Source organism: Nyctereutes procyonoides, unplaced genomic scaffold (genome assembly GCF_905146905.1).
Source record: "Nyctereutes procyonoides isolate TBG_1078 unplaced genomic scaffold, NYPRO_anot_genome, whole genome shotgun sequence".
NCBI lineage: Eukaryota > Metazoa > Chordata > Mammalia > Carnivora > Canidae > Nyctereutes > Nyctereutes procyonoides.
The window spans coordinates 35614939-35631576 of NW_026575020.1; the positions used below are offsets into that span (position 1 = coordinate 35614939).

Sequence of the window (16638 nt, forward strand, 5' to 3'; positions counted from 1 at the left end):
TTTGCTAACTTTCTGTTTATTATTTGACCACCCCGACCCACCATCGTATTTCCAGTGCCTAGAATGGGGCCGGGCACAGAGAAGCTCTCAGTAAATATTGGTTAAGTGAATGAATTCCAACTATTTATTGAGCACCTATTCTGTACCAGGTGCTGACCTGGAATTCAGTGGTGGCCAAGACAGTGCCCTCGGGGCTCAGACTCATGGAGAGTAGATACTGAAGGACTAAGACGGCTACATGACAGGTTAACACACACGGGCTGTGTCCAGGAGGCCCTGCCCTGGCCTGGGGTGGGGTCAGGGAGGACTTTCTGGAAGAGGCCAAAGGACCCATCCAGCTCTCACTGGCTGGGAAAGAGCTGGGGCACCCGGCAGACTCGGGGACGGAGCAGAGAGGGGCTGTGGGCAGCATCACTTCCGTAACCAGCACCCTCACCCCTGTGCATAAGCCCACCTATCTCCAGTTCAGCTAGACTGTGGGGTGGGGGCACCCAGCGAGGCTATGGGGTGTGGGGCAACGATGGACACAGTCATACCGTCCTTCCTCCAGGAGATCTTGGGGAAGGGGATGCCCCGACATTCACAGGACAGCCTGGCAGGGTGCCCTTTGGTCACGGTCAGGGTGCGGGGTTCCCTTGAGGGGAACACAGGAGGTACTAGAGGAAGAACAGAGAGAGAGGGGTGTGGGGTGAGCAGTGGGCTGGGGAGGGAAGGGATGGGCAATGGAGAGAGCCAGTATCCTGGGACCACCGAGGTAGCATTTGCCCGGGGTGGGGGGACAGAAGAGCCAGGCATGCCAGGGGCAGGGGAAGGGACCCCAGATCCTTACCCCAGACATTCAGGTTGTAGTGCTTCTCTGAGCGGCCCGCCTGATTCAGCGCCTCGCAGGTATAGTGGCCTGCATCCCCCACCTCCGCTCTGCTCACCTGGCCAAGATCAAGAGTGACCCATCAGTGGGGGCAGCACAGAGATGGGGTTAGCCATGGACAGACAGATTGCGTGATCTTGGGCAGATCACCTTACATCACTGTATCCCTACCTCCCCAGCTGGAACGCAATGATAGCACATCTCCCACCTATTGCACCGTGATGTTTCCAGAAGCCACGGCTGATGGTGGCCTGACATGGGTCAGGTACATGGAACGAGCTGCCATTTGGGGAGCCTCACCCCACTTCATATCCACAGCCCAGCCCTACTAAGGATGATGGGTATGTGGCTGGCCCAGCCCCTCTCCTGCCTTTAATCTGCTCCTGGCCTCTTTGGAAAGTCCAACAGAAGAGACCAGAATGGAGGGTGGAAAATGAAGGAGGGTGGGAGCAGGAGATCCTGTCTTCAGAGGTCAGATCCCGGCAGAGGGGGTGATGAAGCTAGGTTGTGGCTTTGAAGAATGTAGAGGACGAAGGGCGGGCATTCTGGGCAAAGGAAACCAAATTGAGGTGCTCAGCACTGGGAATGATCATGTCACAAGGTGGAGAGGGGAGGGAAGAGAAGAAATGGGCTGGAGTGGAAGGTTCTCCCCAACAGCTGGAGACGTACTTCCCCTTCCCCTGGCTGACATGGACGAGCTGTTCTAGGGGCTGGCTTTCTTTCTAAAAGAACCTCAGCCACCCCAGAAAAAGGTGGCAAGGTGCTTACAGGTGCTTACAGGTGAGGCCAGTGTGGTCAGGCCATCGCCTAAGGTGGCACAGCCAGGAGGAGGCGGGGCTAAAATTTAAATCCAGGCTGACCCCAGAGTCCCTGATCCTAGCCCACCCTTCCTTGCTGGGCCAGAAGCCCGATGAAGGGCTCCAATGCCCAAAGGCCAGGAGGCTTTTGAACAAGGAGTGGAAAATAGGTGGGAAGAGAAAGGCTCAGCTTTGCGGGGACCGAGGGAGGCCCTGCAGCAGCTTCTGATCCAGTCGGGGGGGTGGGGTGCCCTGGGCACTGGGTCGCACTGAGCTGAACCAGTCTCGGCAGGGCACCCACAGGCCCTGCCCTGTCTGGGGCTAGCTCTGCTGAGTGGACGCCCCACCAGCCCCCTAGGAGGCCACACACCTCCAGCAAGGCTTTGTCTGCAGAGAGGTGGATGCCAGGCCTCAGCTCCAGGGGGTGGCCGTCCTTCCTCCAGCTCAGCACGGGTAGGGGCACAGCTTGGCTCTGGCACTCCAGGGTCACTGACTCATTGGCCACGATGGACACGTTCAGCTCTTCCCCGAGGATGCTTGGCGGCACTGTGGCAGGAGGGCAGGAGAGGGGTCTCAGGCAGGTGAGGGACCGGCAGGACAGGGCCAGGGCTGCCGTCAGGCCAACCACTTTGGCAGCCAGGAGCAAGCCCCAGGGGATGCGGAGTCAGGGTTAAGAGGGGGCCTCCCCACTGTGCGGTAGCCCTCTTATTCCCCCTCCAGGACCTTCCCCATCCTGCTCCAAGACCAAGCCCCCAAATCTGAATGTAGCATGGTCACAGCAAGGTCAATATCCCATATGCAATTCTGTGCTTTAGATGCACACAATGATACCATCGAGGGAAAGCGGGTAAAGGGGACCCAGGATCTCTCGGTATCAATTCTCTGTGAGTTTACAATTATCTCGAATTTTTTTAGAAACATAGGATCTTTATTTCTTTTCTTTTTCTAAGCATTATAAAAGCAGATCCCTGAGGCACTTCCCCCCCCCCCCCCATACAAAAATAACCAGAGCAGGGTAGGGGTTAGGAAGGCAAAAGCATGGTCTGGAATCAGAGCTCCTGGGCTGGTGTCCTGTGTCTGCCACTCAGGCACTGTGTGAGGCCCTGGAGATGCTCCTCAGCCTCTCTGGGCCTCAATTTCCTTATCTGTAAAATGGGAGTAATCAAAGTCCCCACCTGGTGGAGGCCCCGTGCACAGTGAGCCACAGTGAGCACTTGAGCATGCCACCCATTAGCTGTTACTCCAACAAAGGGAAGGAGCTAGAACAGACGGCTCCCTCACCCCTCCTAGCCAAGGCTCTATGCTTCCTAGCATTCTCCCGTGTATCTCCACAGACCCCTACAAAATCCCACAAGAGGAGTTGTTAGAACAGCAACTGTAACTATGTGCTTCATGAGTGGAGTGACTCCCACGACAACCTCTGAGGTGGGTGCTATCTTCGCACCCACCTGTGCTTTCTTTCACAGATGAAGAAAGGGAGGCTTGGGGGCACCTGGGGGGCTCAGTTGGTCAAGGGTCTGACTCTTGATTTCAGCTCAGGTCACGATCTCAGGGTTGTGGAGCAGAGCCCCGCATCCGGCTCTGTGCTCAGTGTGGAGTCTGCTCGACCCTCCCCCTCTGCCCCTCCCCCTACTCACTCTCTCTCACTCTCTCTCTCCTCGCAAATAAATAAATAAAATCTTAAAAAAAAAAAAAAAAGAAGCTCAGAGAAGCAGAGTGAGTAGCCCAGGCTCACAGAACTAGGAAGTGGCAGAAGCAGGATTTGAACCCGTGTCTATGACACTCATGAGCCCCAAACATCCACCCCACTGCCCTTCCTGAACAGAGTTACTCCCTTGGACGTAGGACAGTAAGAACATCCGATTCCTGACTTGGCCCCATGCTCTTCCTGCCATGTCACGCTCGTCCCGCCTGTTTCCTGAACACAGAGCTCCTGGCTGTGCAAGCCGCCCGCTCACACCCACCTGTCCACGACGGGGGAGCTCCCCTCCCACCGACCCCCACGTGAAGGCAGCCATACTCTCAGGCTGGTGCCACCCACATCCACCTGCCCCTCGCCCCTTGGATGTGGTGGGGGCACCCCCGGCCCCAGCTTCCTGAGCCACTGGTCTGGATCAGACAGCACCCTGAGGCTGACACTCACCGTGGACACTGAGGATGACGTCCCGGCGGTCCTCACCTACCGCACTCACGGCCACACAGGAGTAGCTGCCAGAATCTGAGGCCCGGGCGCTGGCCAAGGTGAGGACCCGGCCCCCAGGGAAGACCTGTGCCCCCCAGAAGGAAGCCCACATGAGCTTACTCACCTTGAGGGGCAGCGCCCACACCTTCACGTGCAGGCCCCGCTGCCGGGCACGCCTGGGCAGCAGGCTTCGGGCCCCAGAGCCCCCCACAATGCAGGGGAAGTGGGAGCTGTGCCCGGACCTTGGGCCCTCTGCCGGCCTGTGGGCAAACTCCATCAGTGCCCCCAAGACAGTCCTCCGGAGCAGCGCTACTGAGCCTTTGAACCCCGAGTTTAAACTATACAACAGACTTCAAAGAGTTAGAACCAAAGGAGAAACGTAAAATACTTCAATAATTTCTATATCAATCATGTGATGAATAGACTTTAGGATAGTCTGAGTTGATGAAAATATTTCATTAAAATTGATTTCACTTATTTCTTTTTACTCATTTGAATGTAGCTACTAGAAAATTTAAAATTATGTATACAGCTTGGAGCACCTGGGTGGCTTAGTCAGTTGAGCATCCACTTCTTGGTTTCGGCTCAGGTGGTGATCTTGCGATTGTGGGATCAAGTCCCACGTCGGGCTCCATGCTCAGTGTGGTGTCTGCTTGAGACTTTCTCTCCCTCTCTCTTTGCCCCTCCTCCCCATGTTATCTCTCTCTCTCAAATAAATGAATAAATTTTTAAAATGAATAAATCTCTTAAAAATCGCATTGGTGGCCTGCATTATCTTTCTGGAGACCATGTGGCTCGAGACTCTCCATTTAGCAGCTCTCCTTCCTCCCTCCAGCAAACCGCCCTCGGTGGCCCCTCCTTCTCCCTCACGCCAGAGCTCTCAGGGCCTGACCTCTGCTTCTAGCACCTACTGAAGCACCAGGGAGGAGAGCCAGGGCTGCCTGGCATGCTGACCTGGAGGCCAGAAGGCCCTGCAGTGGACACAGGGTTTCCATCCTTCAGCCACATCAGTGTGGGGCTGGGAACTCCAGTGGCATTGCAGGTCAGCCGGACCGGGGCATTGAGCAGCACAGGGCCTGGCAGGCTGGGTGGCAAGGTGATCCGAGGAGGCACTGAAGGGTAGCAATGACACAGGGTACAGGTGAGTCCCATTAGGAGCGAAACTGGCAGGGCCCCTGGCTGGGCCACCCCACAGAACACACAGACAAACAAAAGTGCTGCGACTGCCACTCCCAACAGACGCACATCACTCTGTATCCTCAAGGTGCTCATCTCATTCTTATAATACCATCATGAGGCTTCTACAGATGGGGAACTGAGAATCAGAGAGGGCAAATCACCTGCCCAAGGTTGACCAGCTAGAAAGTGACAGAAATAGTACTTGAACTTGAGTCCTCTGGTCAACATGAGGTCATTATTATGGGGATGGCATGGGGTAACAAGGCTGAGGACTCCTGGGCTGGATAGATGGATGGATGAAGGATGCATGGGTAGATAATGGTTGGATGGATGGATGAATGTATGATGAATGGATGCATAGATGGATGAACGGATGATGGATGGATGATGGATGGATAGATGGATGGATGGAAGGACAGATGGTGGGTGGATGGATAGATGGATGGAAGGACAGATGGTGGGTGGATGGATGAGTGGATGGTGGATGGATGATGGATGATGGATGGGTAAACAGATTGACAGACAAATGAAGAGAAGGACAACTTTTTGGACAAGGACCCCTTCAGTCCCAGGGCAGCTCACCATTGACCCGTAGCCCATACTGCAGCTCTGTACTTCCTGCCACATTGGATGCCACACAGCGGTAGTTCCCAGCGTCAGAAAATCGTGCTTGCTCAATGTGGAGAACTCTCCCATCAGCTGACACTGTCACTCCCTTCCAGGCAGAGACAGGCTGGCGGCCCTTGAACCAGGAGATATCTGGGGGAGAGATGAGAGATGCAAGCAGTCCTGCTAGCCCTTCAGACTGTGTCTGGATAATGAGCACCTACAAAAGACTTCCGGGGTGGCCTTTATTTGGAGTGCCCTTATTTCAGGCATCAGAGCAAGGCGGGTTCTCCAGGAAGAAGGCTGGGAGTGGAACAGGGCAGTGTGTCTGAGACAGGACAGAGGCAGAGGGGAAGTTCCATGGGGTGGAGGCTGGGGCAGCCAGGAGCAAGGAGAGTCAAAGCCAGCCCTGCACCCCCCTCACCACCCCTCCCTGCCGGGAAGCCACGACAGAAAGCTTCAGAGGAAAACATGGTGCCCCCTAAACCAGCAGCCTCATAAGCATGGACCAATTGTATCCTCAGCTTCCTTACACCCTGCCAGGGCCCACCCCATCTGCAGAACACTCACTCCTAGCCCCAAGTTCCTGGCCTTTCCCCCACTGCTGGTCTAGAGAAGAGCCCTGGACAGACAACAACTCAGGGCTCCCAGTCCTTGGCCTGCCAAGCAGAGGGGTCTTACCAGGAGGCGGGACGCCCGAAGCCAGACACTCCAAGGTCACGGAGGCATTTTCTAGCACGGCCTTGTTCAGCGGGCCCGGCTCGATGTTGGGGGGCACTAGGGGAGACAGGGAGAGCCCTGGCTTGGTGGATGGGGGCTCTGGGCGGCTCATCTCAGCCATCCCTCTGCCTCTCCCCGGCCTTCCTAAAGGGTCCGGGCAATAAAAGCCCCGGACGGCTCATGTCCTCTGACCGAGGAACCACACTCCTGAACCCGCACGAGAACAAAGTCATTGGGCTGTGATCTCTGTGGCAGTGGTATGACGGGGACGACCCCAGTGCCCACCCCGGTGGAGAAGCAGAATGCTGGGCAGCCATGAAAAACGACAAGACAGGGATGTGTCCACACACATCAGGACGGGAACGAACCCACAAATGAATAGGACAAGCAAAGCCAGGTATGAATGCGACAAGGACATGCAGTGTTTTTAAAATCCCATTCCTTTCCCCACCCCTAGCCCCCCAGGGCAGCCCCAGGGGCCCCCATGGGATCACCCACCATCCAGCGCCCTTGTCCTTACCCAAAACCTTGAGAGTCACATCCCTTTTGCTCTCGCCGGCCAGGCTGGTAGCGGCACAAGTGTAGATGCCTTCATCCCTTAGGTCCACCTTCTCGATCTGGGTCAGGGGGGAGGGATGGCAGAGTGTGTGCCGTGGGGACATGGGGACGCGGCACCCTGTGCTGGAGGGTGGTCAGAGGGATGCAGGGACACAGTGAGCAGCCGGCTTGCTGCAGACCCCAGGGGCAGGAGAAAGGAGTCAAGGGGACAGTTGGGCTCCGGGGCTGGAGTTCTAGGCCATGTATTCAGATGCCAGGGATACGTCCCTTCCCCTCATTCCATCCCTCCCGTAGCTGAGCCTTCTGAGACTCCTCTCCTCTCCAGGCCCACCACCCAGTGTTCATCCTACCTCCAGGCTGCCAGGGCCCCACTCGGGACCAGCGGGATCCTCCACCTCTGCTCGGTTACCCCACCAGCCCTGGGGCCCCTGGCCGTACCTGCAGTTTCCCCCCCAAAGCTGCCAGGGCCACCCCATCCTTCCACCAGCGGAGACTTGGGGTGGGTGCTCCAGTCCCCACACATTGGAGGGTCACAGGCTGTAGGAAAGGGACTGTGATATTGTCACCTCCAACGATGGTCACCTCTGGGAGCTCTGGGCAGGGGGAGAGGCAGGGAGGGCCCAGGTCAGGGTGAGGAGGGGTGCAGTGAGCACCCAGCCATCTCCTCAATGCCTGGAGTGTGGGGAGTATCTTTACAGGGTCAGCCTCTGGCTTCCATCCACTCAACTCAACACTTGGCTTAGGGGTTGAGCACCAGACCAGGAGCCAGCAGAGCAGGTCTTCCCTTTAAAATTCTCCTACCCATCCATCCACCCATCCATATGTGCACTGAGCATCTCTTCTGTACCGGGCTCAGGGGTATCACAGAGAGCAGTGGCTACAGCGCTGTCCATGCAGAGCTGGGCAGTGGAGACGAGTAACCAAATGGGCAATTTTAATACAGCAGGTGGAAGGCCATGGCCATGGCAGGCTAGGCAGATTAGAAGCACGGTGGGAGCAAGGAGGGCTTCCTGGAGGAAGGGGTGTTTTAGGCCAAACCTGAAAGCTAGGGAGGCACTAGGCAGGCAAAGACCAAGAGGAAGAATATTCCAGGCAGAGGAAATAGTCTTTGCAGGCTTGGAGGTGAGAAAGCTGATGTGTTTAAAGAATTGAGTGAAGTTCAGCGAGGTCAGCATGAAGAGAGCAAGCAAGCAGGTGAAGAGAGGGGAGGGGAGTGAGGGCCTGTGGACAGCACACATGACAGGTAGGGAAGCAGCTAGGGCCAGCCTCTCATGCCTGTGTCTCTTAGGGGGCAGTGCAGCCTAGAAATACCATCTAGAAAAGACCAGCCCTGGGCCCTTCCCTTGTCCACCAGGCCTACAAAGGACGGCCACGGGCCCCTGGCTCTACCCACCCCCAGTATCTCAGGCTGCCCGTGCCCCCTCACCGTGCACAGACAGCTCCACCTCAGCCCCCGCAGTGCCCGCCTCGTTGGTGGCCTGGCAGGCCAAGAGGCCCTCATGGCCTGGCTCCACACGGCTGATCTGCAGCATGGCCCCCCGTGAGGCCACCTGCACCCCAGCCAGCTCCTCGGCGGGGTGGCCGTTGTGCAGCCACCTGAGGAGGGTGGGGAGCGGGACGTGTCGGTCAGCATGAGGCCAGGGCAGTCAGGCTGGGCAGGCTGGCTCCATGGCCTCTTCACACTCCCGGGGAGGGGGAGTACTTCCCACCCCCACCGGCCCCCACCCTGCCCTGGCCTCTACAGCTACCCCGTACGCACTGGAGAGTAGGTACTGGGGAGCCCGAGGCCTGGCAGGAAAGTTCCAGGGGCTGTCCCACGAGGGCGGTCACCTGGCCCACGCCTTCGGCCACCAGGAGCTGTGGGGGCACTGTGGGCAGGACCCACCAGTGGGTGTTTGGAGCCGAGCAAACCCAAGCCCCCAGCACCTCCAGAGCAGGATCCCAGCCTCACCCCTCCGGCCCCCCAGGAGGCCTTCCGGGACCACAGGACGAGTTAGCCCCTCTGGTCTCCCCACAGGCTTGGCCTGTTATTAAATGCCTGTCTCCCCACCAGACTGAGGCCTGAGGAGTCTCATCTGCCTTGTCCTCTGCTTTATCTCCGATACCACCTGGGCCTGGCCCAGAGTTGATGCCTAAGAAAAGTCTGTTGGATGGAAGAAGGCAGGCAAAGGCCCCACCCCACCCTGGAACCGGAGCCCAAAGCCCAGCTTGGGGCCGCAGGGAGTCCTTGATAATGACCATCCCTTGACCAGGAAGCACCTGGGAGGCAGAGTGGGGTCCTATCCCAAGCGATCTGGCTTGGGGTCCGGAGCAGGAACAGGAATCCTGCTCCTGGGGCTCAACCCTGTCCCTTTGTGTAGTTTGGCAAGACCTCCAGCCCAGATCTGTGTGCTCATATGTCTTAGGTGATACAGGCATGCAGGGCGCTTCACCCCCTGGTATCCCCCCAGGGTGGCAGGGACCCACACATAGTGGGGGGAGGAGGGGTGGTCCATAGCCCAGGTGACCCGGGTCAGGGGGACAGTCCCCGGCTCACCCTGCACCTCCACGGAGTACTGCAGAACGGCCTCCCCGGCGGGGCTGCTGGCCACGCAGTTGTACAGGCCTCCAGACGCCTCCCCCAGGCCCTCCAGGGTCAGCACACGGCCTCCTGCCTCCAGCCACGTCTCGTTGCTCTCTGCCACGGGCAGCCCCTCGTGGTGCCAGGAGAGGGTAGGGGGTGGCTGGCCTCTGGCCACACACTCCAGTGCCAAGGGCCTCCCCGCCACAGCCTTCACCACACGAGGCCCTCCTCCTGCGCCCTCAATGGTGGGTGGGACTAGGGAAGAAGCACGGGGCTGCTCAGGGACCAGAGCGGGACACCAGTCTGTTACCTGCCCAGCAGGCCAGGCCAGCCTAAGACCCTTGTTGACCTCATGTCCCCAGGCTCACAGCACTCTCTCCCTCCACTGCCCTGGGCCGCATCCCTCCCCTAACACTGCTTGCCTCTTCTCTCCATCCCCCCAACCCTGGGGTTCCCCAAGAGCAGAACAAGAGCTTATCTGTGTGCCTCAGTGGCTGCACACAGTAGGCCTCTGCATCTGTGGAACCAAAGCGATGGGCTCCCCAGGGCCCGAGACCAGAACCGCTGCTCCTTCAAGTCCCCTCCCTGGTCTGAGGAAGAAGACACCTGGGGCAGGCCAAGCCCAGAGGGCCTGGTCTGTGGGGGTTCAGCCCTTGATGGTCAAGGGGGTAGCCAGAGGGGACTCCTCTCTCCCTCCCTGAGAAGGGCCCCCAAGTGGCTGAGACCATGGAGCCCTCACCAGGGGACATGGGAAGATGACAGCCTGGGATGAGTGTCTCAACCTTGTCTGGGCCACAAGCCCCTTTGAAACTTTTATGAAAATACACTTTCAGGACACGTGGGTTGCTCAGTGATTGAGCGTCTGCCTCGGGGGCTCAGGTCATGATCCCGGGGTTCTGGGATCGAGTCCCTCATTGGGATCTCCACAGGGAGCCTGCTTCTCCCTCTGCCTATATCCCTGCCTCTCCCTCATGAATAATTTAAATCTTTCAAAAAAAAAAAAAAAAAGGAAAATGCACTTTCCATTGCATTTCCAGGAGGTCCTCTGATCCCCAAGAGCATTCCCGAGATGGCAGCTGGGCTCATCCTCACAGGCTGCCTGTGACCTCCACGCAGCCCAACTTCCCTTCAGGATCTCCATGGCTCCAGGGCCCAAGCCTTCCTCATCTTTGGAGGCCAGAGCTCTGGAGCTGAGTCCTCTTGAGGGGCCAGGATGACCCAGTGGCCTGCCCTCTGGGTGTCAGACCCTGCCCCTGCCCACCTGCTCCCAGCTTTTCCTGCCCTCTCCACGTATCCTCAGAGCACAGTCCCTCAAGGTGGGTCTATACCCAGGTAAACAGCACATTTATGGTCAGACCCCCATCCCCACCCCCTGAACCAGGTCCCATCACCTCCTAGCAAGTGACCCGCAGCCAGCCCAGCCTGTCACCCCCAGAGCCCACTTTGCTCATGGGTAAGGCGGAGACAGGGAGACAAGGGCCCAGGCCCCTGAACCCTGATAAAATGAGCTGATGCTGTGAAAAGCCCCAGGGGCCCTGGCTTACAGTGAGTGATTAATGAAGAACAGTTAATTATTCACAGAGGAACAGTGACAAGGGCTATCCCTGGAGGGGACTGCGAATGCAGATTCTTGGCTGGCCTCTGCCTGGACCCCCAGACAGGCCCCTCTGCCCCTGGCCTCAGCATCCTGCCTGTCCGGGTGAGGAAGTCAGACACGCCGAGATGGCCATGTTCCCCGGGCAACTCCCTGGTCTCATGATCCTAGGCCTCTGGCCGCTCCCCTCGGCGACTTTTGAAGACAGGCCCACCACAGCCCAGAGGCCCCCGCCCCCACTGCCCACTCCAGCTGCCCGCTGCCCGCTGCACCCCCAGCCACTCACCATAGACCTCCAGCCTGGTGGTCTTCTCTGTGACACCCACGGGGTTGCTGGCCTGGCAGGTGTAGGTGCCAGCATCCAAGCCCCGGGCCCTCCCCAGCTGCAGCTGCCGGCCGCCCCTGGTATAGACAGCCTCTGCGCTGAGCGGGAGGGAGGCCCCGTCCTTGAACCAGGTGATGTCAGGAGCAGGCACTCCTCGGGCCTCACACAAGAACCGCACCGGGTGGCCCTCCATGACGGCCACCTCGCTTGTCTCGTTGGAGCCCCAGATGGTGGGAGGCACTGAGAAGGACAAGGCAGGGGCTGCTGGTCACAGGGAGCCTCCCCAGAGCCAACCCCAGAGTGGTAGTCACACGCCCATTGACCAAAATCACTGCACGTGTCTCTGGTTCCTATTACAGGGCACGGAGAGAGTAGGGGATCTGGGGATAGACGGGGAGGCCTCTCGGGAGATGTCGATGTGGGTCCTGGTCATCACAAGAGGTGCGGAGGTGGCAGAGGAGCCACAGGTCTGGGCTCTGGACCCACTCCGACTTTAACTCACTGCATGGCCGGGCACAGGTCACTTTCCCTCTCTGGCTCTCAGTCTCCCTATCTGCACAATGACCAAAATCAGGGGTTCACCACTGGTGACACCCACGGTGATCCCTGGGGGTGCGTGGGCACAGCATGAAATAGCACCATGCATCTCAGGACAGAACAGCTCCACCCTTCCCACAATCCTTCCATCCTGATAATGACAAAGGGAAAGGTGTGGACGTTTGGCTGACTATGCCCTTAACCCTTCTAGTACTTTCTATATCAATGCTCTCTTGCTGTATTTGCTTTCACAGCTTCTTCCCTGAAGGCCAGGTGGCCCTGGCTTCCCAATTACAGTTGAGATATTAAATATCCTTTTAAATAGGTGAGTTTTTGTGTAAGACAAGGAACTTGATTTAAAAAAAATTTGGAGAAATGGTCATCCCGAGCAGGATCAGGAATAGTAAAGCTGCAAATCTGGGGATGGGGACAATGGGATTTGGCGACAGGTTCCCTGTCCCTCCCCCCAGCCTGACTGGACTGGGGGCTGCTCCTCCAGGGCCCCCCTCTGCCCTGTCCTCCCTCCATGCAGAGGACAGCCGTGGCGGGGGCCGGGCTCACCCTGCATCCTGAGCTGGAAGTCCTTGGCCTGCTGGCCGGCGGGGCTGAAGGCCACACACTGGTACCATCCTTCATCCCCCAGGTGACTGCTGGTGATTCTGAGAACCTGGCCATCCTCTTGGAGCTGGACGTGAGGGTCTCCCGGTAGGATGGGCCTGGAAGGAGGGTCATGAGAACACCACCAGTTAGGCTGGTGCTGGCAGGGCCAGGCTGCTCAGAGCAGAGCCTGCCACTTGTGAAAAAGGAATCTTCAAGGTTCACCATCGCCAAAAGGTGCTTGTCCACTAGGGAATGGGCACAAAATGTGGCTGATCTCTATAGTGGAATGTTATTCAGCCATTAAAAGCAATGAAGTATGGGACGCCTGGGTGGCTCAGTTGGTTAAGCATCTGCCTTCGGCTCAGGTCATGATCCTGGGGTCCCAGGATCGAGCCCTGTGCTGGGCTCCCTGCTCAATGGAGAGTCTGCTTCTCCCTCTGCCTCTGCCTCTCCCTCTGTTCATGTTCTCTCTCTCACTCTCTCTCAAATAAAATCTTAAAAGAAAAAAAGAAGTAGTGAAGTGCAGGCACATCTCACTTTTTTGTGCTGTGCAGATACTGCATTCCTTACAAACTGAAGGTTTGCGGCAACCCTGCATTGAGTAAGTCAGTTGGCGCCGTTTTTCCGATGACATTTGCTCCCTGCATGCCTCTGTCATGATTTTGGTCATTTTCACACTATTTCAAACTCTCTCATTATCATATTTGCTAGGCTGTGATTTGTAGCATATATTTGTTATCCGTGATTGCAACTTGCCAAGAGCTCAGATGATGGTTAGCAATTTTTAGTGATAAACTATTTTTAATTAAAGTAGGTCCGTTGGTTTTTAGACACAATACTGTTGCATATTTGATAGACTGCAGTATAGTGGAACACGACTTTTATGCGCACTGGGAAACCAAAAAATTCATTTGATTTGCTTTATCGCGATATTTGCTCTCTTGCAGTGGGCTGCTGCCGAACCCGCAGCATCTCTGAGGTGTGCCTGTACTGATCTCTGCTCCAGCACGGATGAACCCCGAGAACTGGGTGCTAAGTTAGAGACGCCGGACACAAAAGGACACGTGCTGTATGACTGCATGAAACTTATCTGAAATACAGGTAAATCTATAGAGACAGAAAGCAGACTAGTGGTTGCCAGGAGCTGGGGGGTAAGAAGGCAGGGGCTGATGGGTACGGGGTCCCCTTTTGGGGTGATGAAATGTTCTGGTAATAGAGGTGGCTGATGGTGTGCCACATTGTGCGTGTACTCAATACAACTGAAGTGCACACTTAAAATGGTTGATTTTATATTTCATGAATTTTACCTAAAAAAGAAAAGTTTAAAACAAAAAAGCAAGACTGGCTAAGTCATGAGACAATCCTGCAGGGAGAAAAGGAGGGTGTCCCCTGGGTAATGCCAGGCTGGGGCGGGAGATGGCCCATGCTGCCCCCTGCCTGGGCCCTGGGTGGCACACCTTCCTCGCAGAATTTGCAGCACCGCCCCCCCCCAAGGTCCCCCTCCTCTCGGCCGCGTCCTGGGCCCCACCCTCATGCCACCCACCAAGAAGACCACTCACTGCCCATCCTTGGTCCATTCCACCTGGGGCGTGGGGACCCCTGAGGTCCGGCACTTCAGCTCCACCTCTGCACCAGCCAGGCCCTGCACCTCCTGGGCAGCCCCAGATCCCAGCACAGAAGGAGGGACTGGGGAGCGAGGGGCAGAGGGGTGAGAACTCTTCAAATCCTGCACAGGCAAAGGCCCTGTGGTGGGCCTTCATCTATGCAGGTCCCCAGCCCAGGGCACCCTTCCCTCCCCATTTGTCCTTCACTCGAAGCTCCCTGGCTGGATGAGGACCCTGCTCTGTGCTTTCTCAGCAGCTTGCAGGGCCTTCTTGTAGCACATACAGGGCTAATTATGTGACTGTCTAATGTCTGTCCTGATAGCTCTGCAAGGACAGGGACAGAGTCTGCCACGGGCCCCTCTGCGTCCCGGACACTCAGCAGGCAAAGACTCCCTCTTCCCTGCCCCCCACAAAAGGGTAGGGGCTCAGGCCTCACTCACTGAGCACGAGGAGATGGAAGTCCCGCTGGGCAGTCCCGGCCTGGTTCTCCGCCCGGCAGGAGTAGAGGCCAGAATCGCCCTCCTGGATCCTGGGGAGGTGGAGGGCCTGAGGCTTGTCCGGGAGACGGTGACTGCTAGCCTCAGGGATCTGGGCAGGAGAGGCCAGGGGGAGCTGGTAAGAGGGATCTGGCCACCCCCCAGCATCAGCAATAAGAAACTGAGGGCGAGGGAGCTGATTGATAACTGGAACCTGGGGCTTCTGATTCCCAAAACAGTGCCATGCCGCCTCCACCATGCAGCCCCCCAGGCTGCCTTGTGAGAACACAGTCCTCCACTGCCCAGCACATTCCCCCAAACACCTGTCACATCTCCTTGTCACACCTGGCACATGTAGGTCCACACCCTATCCAAATCCCACCCACAATCCAGACCCCCCAGAGGACACCCACCAGCTGCCCATCCTTGAGCCACACGATCTCAGGGGCTGGAAAGCCATTTACGTCACACTCCAAAGTCAGGGATTGGCCGGCCATGCCTGACACATTGGTCCTGTGCCAGTCTTCCCGGATGCTGGGGGGCACTTGGGGGCAAAGAGAAGCAGAGGCACTGTCCCTTCCCGAAACAGCCATACCCACACCCCATCTGGGCCGCTCTTCCTGGGTTGGACAGGCAGTCTCAACTCTTGCCTTTCCCCAGATTCTGGGGGCCCAGGATGTCCACCCCAGTCCCTGATCTGACTGCCAGGAGCCATGTGGAACTGGGGATGCCACCGCAGCCCTCCCTGGGACTGCACACCCAGTTGTTCCTGGACACTGTGCCACTTTCTCTGGCACTCAGCATTGCAAGATGCTGGAGCCCCCAGATCCATCCAGTTCTACTTATAACCTGTTGTCATGGTCCCCTGGTGGGGGTGGGGCAGATTCCTGAGTTGTAGCCTCTGAAGGTGGGGCCTGGGTATATCTTTGCAACAAACTTCCCAGGCAAGTCATTATGCAGTAAGCCAGGGTGGCTGGTCATGGGGATGTGGAAGGTGGCCCGTTAGGAGAAGTTAAAACTTCCCCTAGGCCTCCATGATGCCCATGATAGGAGGAAGGGCCCCCTCCCTCTGCCCACAGCACCCTGGATGGGGGTGGACGGGGTAGGAAGCTCTCCCTGCTGCTGGGAGGATACGACACTTGGGTCAGTTTTAGCAGCTGCAACCCCGAGGTGGGCTTTGGGACACTCACTGCCTCTGGTGCTCATTTTAAAATGAATTTACCTACAGGACCCTTTTAAAAGCTATTTATGGGGTTCTAGGTCCTTCCCCTTACACTGTCTCCATGGGGGTCTCTCTGGGGAAGGGGTGCCTGCCCATACAACCTGCCACTCTCCCCTACCCCCAAGCCCCGCCCCCAGTACCCTGCCCTTCAGTGAGCTCTCGCGCCCAGGGAGCTGGCGCTGCCACACCTGAGCACCCTGGTGTGCCACCAGTGCCACCAGTAAGCGTGTACCCCCCACTCTGGGGTCCCTGCTCACCATAGACCACCAGCTTGGCTCTCCTGGACGTGGAGCCTGCCTCATTGGTGGCCTGGCACTTATACTCTCCACTGTCAGTGGGAGAAACTGAGGCCAGAAACAGGGAGCCCTCATCCAGCACCTCCAGGCCTGGCCGGCCACGCAGGGGCTCCGAGGATGGGCCCTTCCACCAGGTGACCTGCGGCGTGGGCGTCCCTGGCAGGGAGCATGGAGTCATCAGCACAAGTGCCCTGTCCTCTTCCCCCTCTGCACCCATTTCCCCACCTTGTGCAAATGTCGCTGACCTTCCAGGGTGGGTCCAGGCACCTCCTCGCCCCCCCTGGCCGGCCAGCAGGTGCAGTTCCCACCCACCCAGTGCAGCAGGCTCACTGGTCTCCCGGTGCCCCGAGGCCACAGGCAAGTGGTCAGAGCCCTCTTCCCGGTTCCCGGTTCCCGTCTCAAAGAGGCCCCATCTGGGCCCCCGTGTTTGTACTCCCAGCCCTGTCACCTGCCCCACGCTCCTTTCTGCCCATCACCCCAGCCTTCTACGGCGCACAGGATGTCCTTACTT

General features: G+C 57.7%; 1 protein-coding gene across 1 annotated transcript in view; it reads right to left on the minus strand.

Annotated features, from left to right (window-relative positions):
- HMCN2 (hemicentin 2) overlaps positions 1 to 16638 on the minus strand; it is a 146437-nt gene that overhangs the window by 58242 nt on the left and 71557 nt on the right. Inside the window, 18 exon segments of the mRNA XM_055329177.1 lie at positions 537 to 656; positions 830 to 926; positions 2036 to 2211; positions 3809 to 3932; positions 4802 to 4959; positions 5609 to 5785; positions 6314 to 6409; positions 6873 to 6969; positions 7349 to 7503; positions 8337 to 8506; positions 8670 to 8778; positions 9447 to 9728; positions 11354 to 11632; positions 12491 to 12645; positions 14089 to 14215; positions 14574 to 14721; positions 15023 to 15153; positions 16089 to 16283. Of these exon segments, the coding sequence (XP_055185152.1) occupies positions 537 to 656; positions 830 to 926; positions 2036 to 2211; positions 3809 to 3932; positions 4802 to 4959; positions 5609 to 5785; positions 6314 to 6409; positions 6873 to 6969; positions 7349 to 7503; positions 8337 to 8506; positions 8670 to 8778; positions 9447 to 9728; positions 11354 to 11632; positions 12491 to 12645; positions 14089 to 14215; positions 14574 to 14721; positions 15023 to 15153; positions 16089 to 16283 (2796 nt within the window).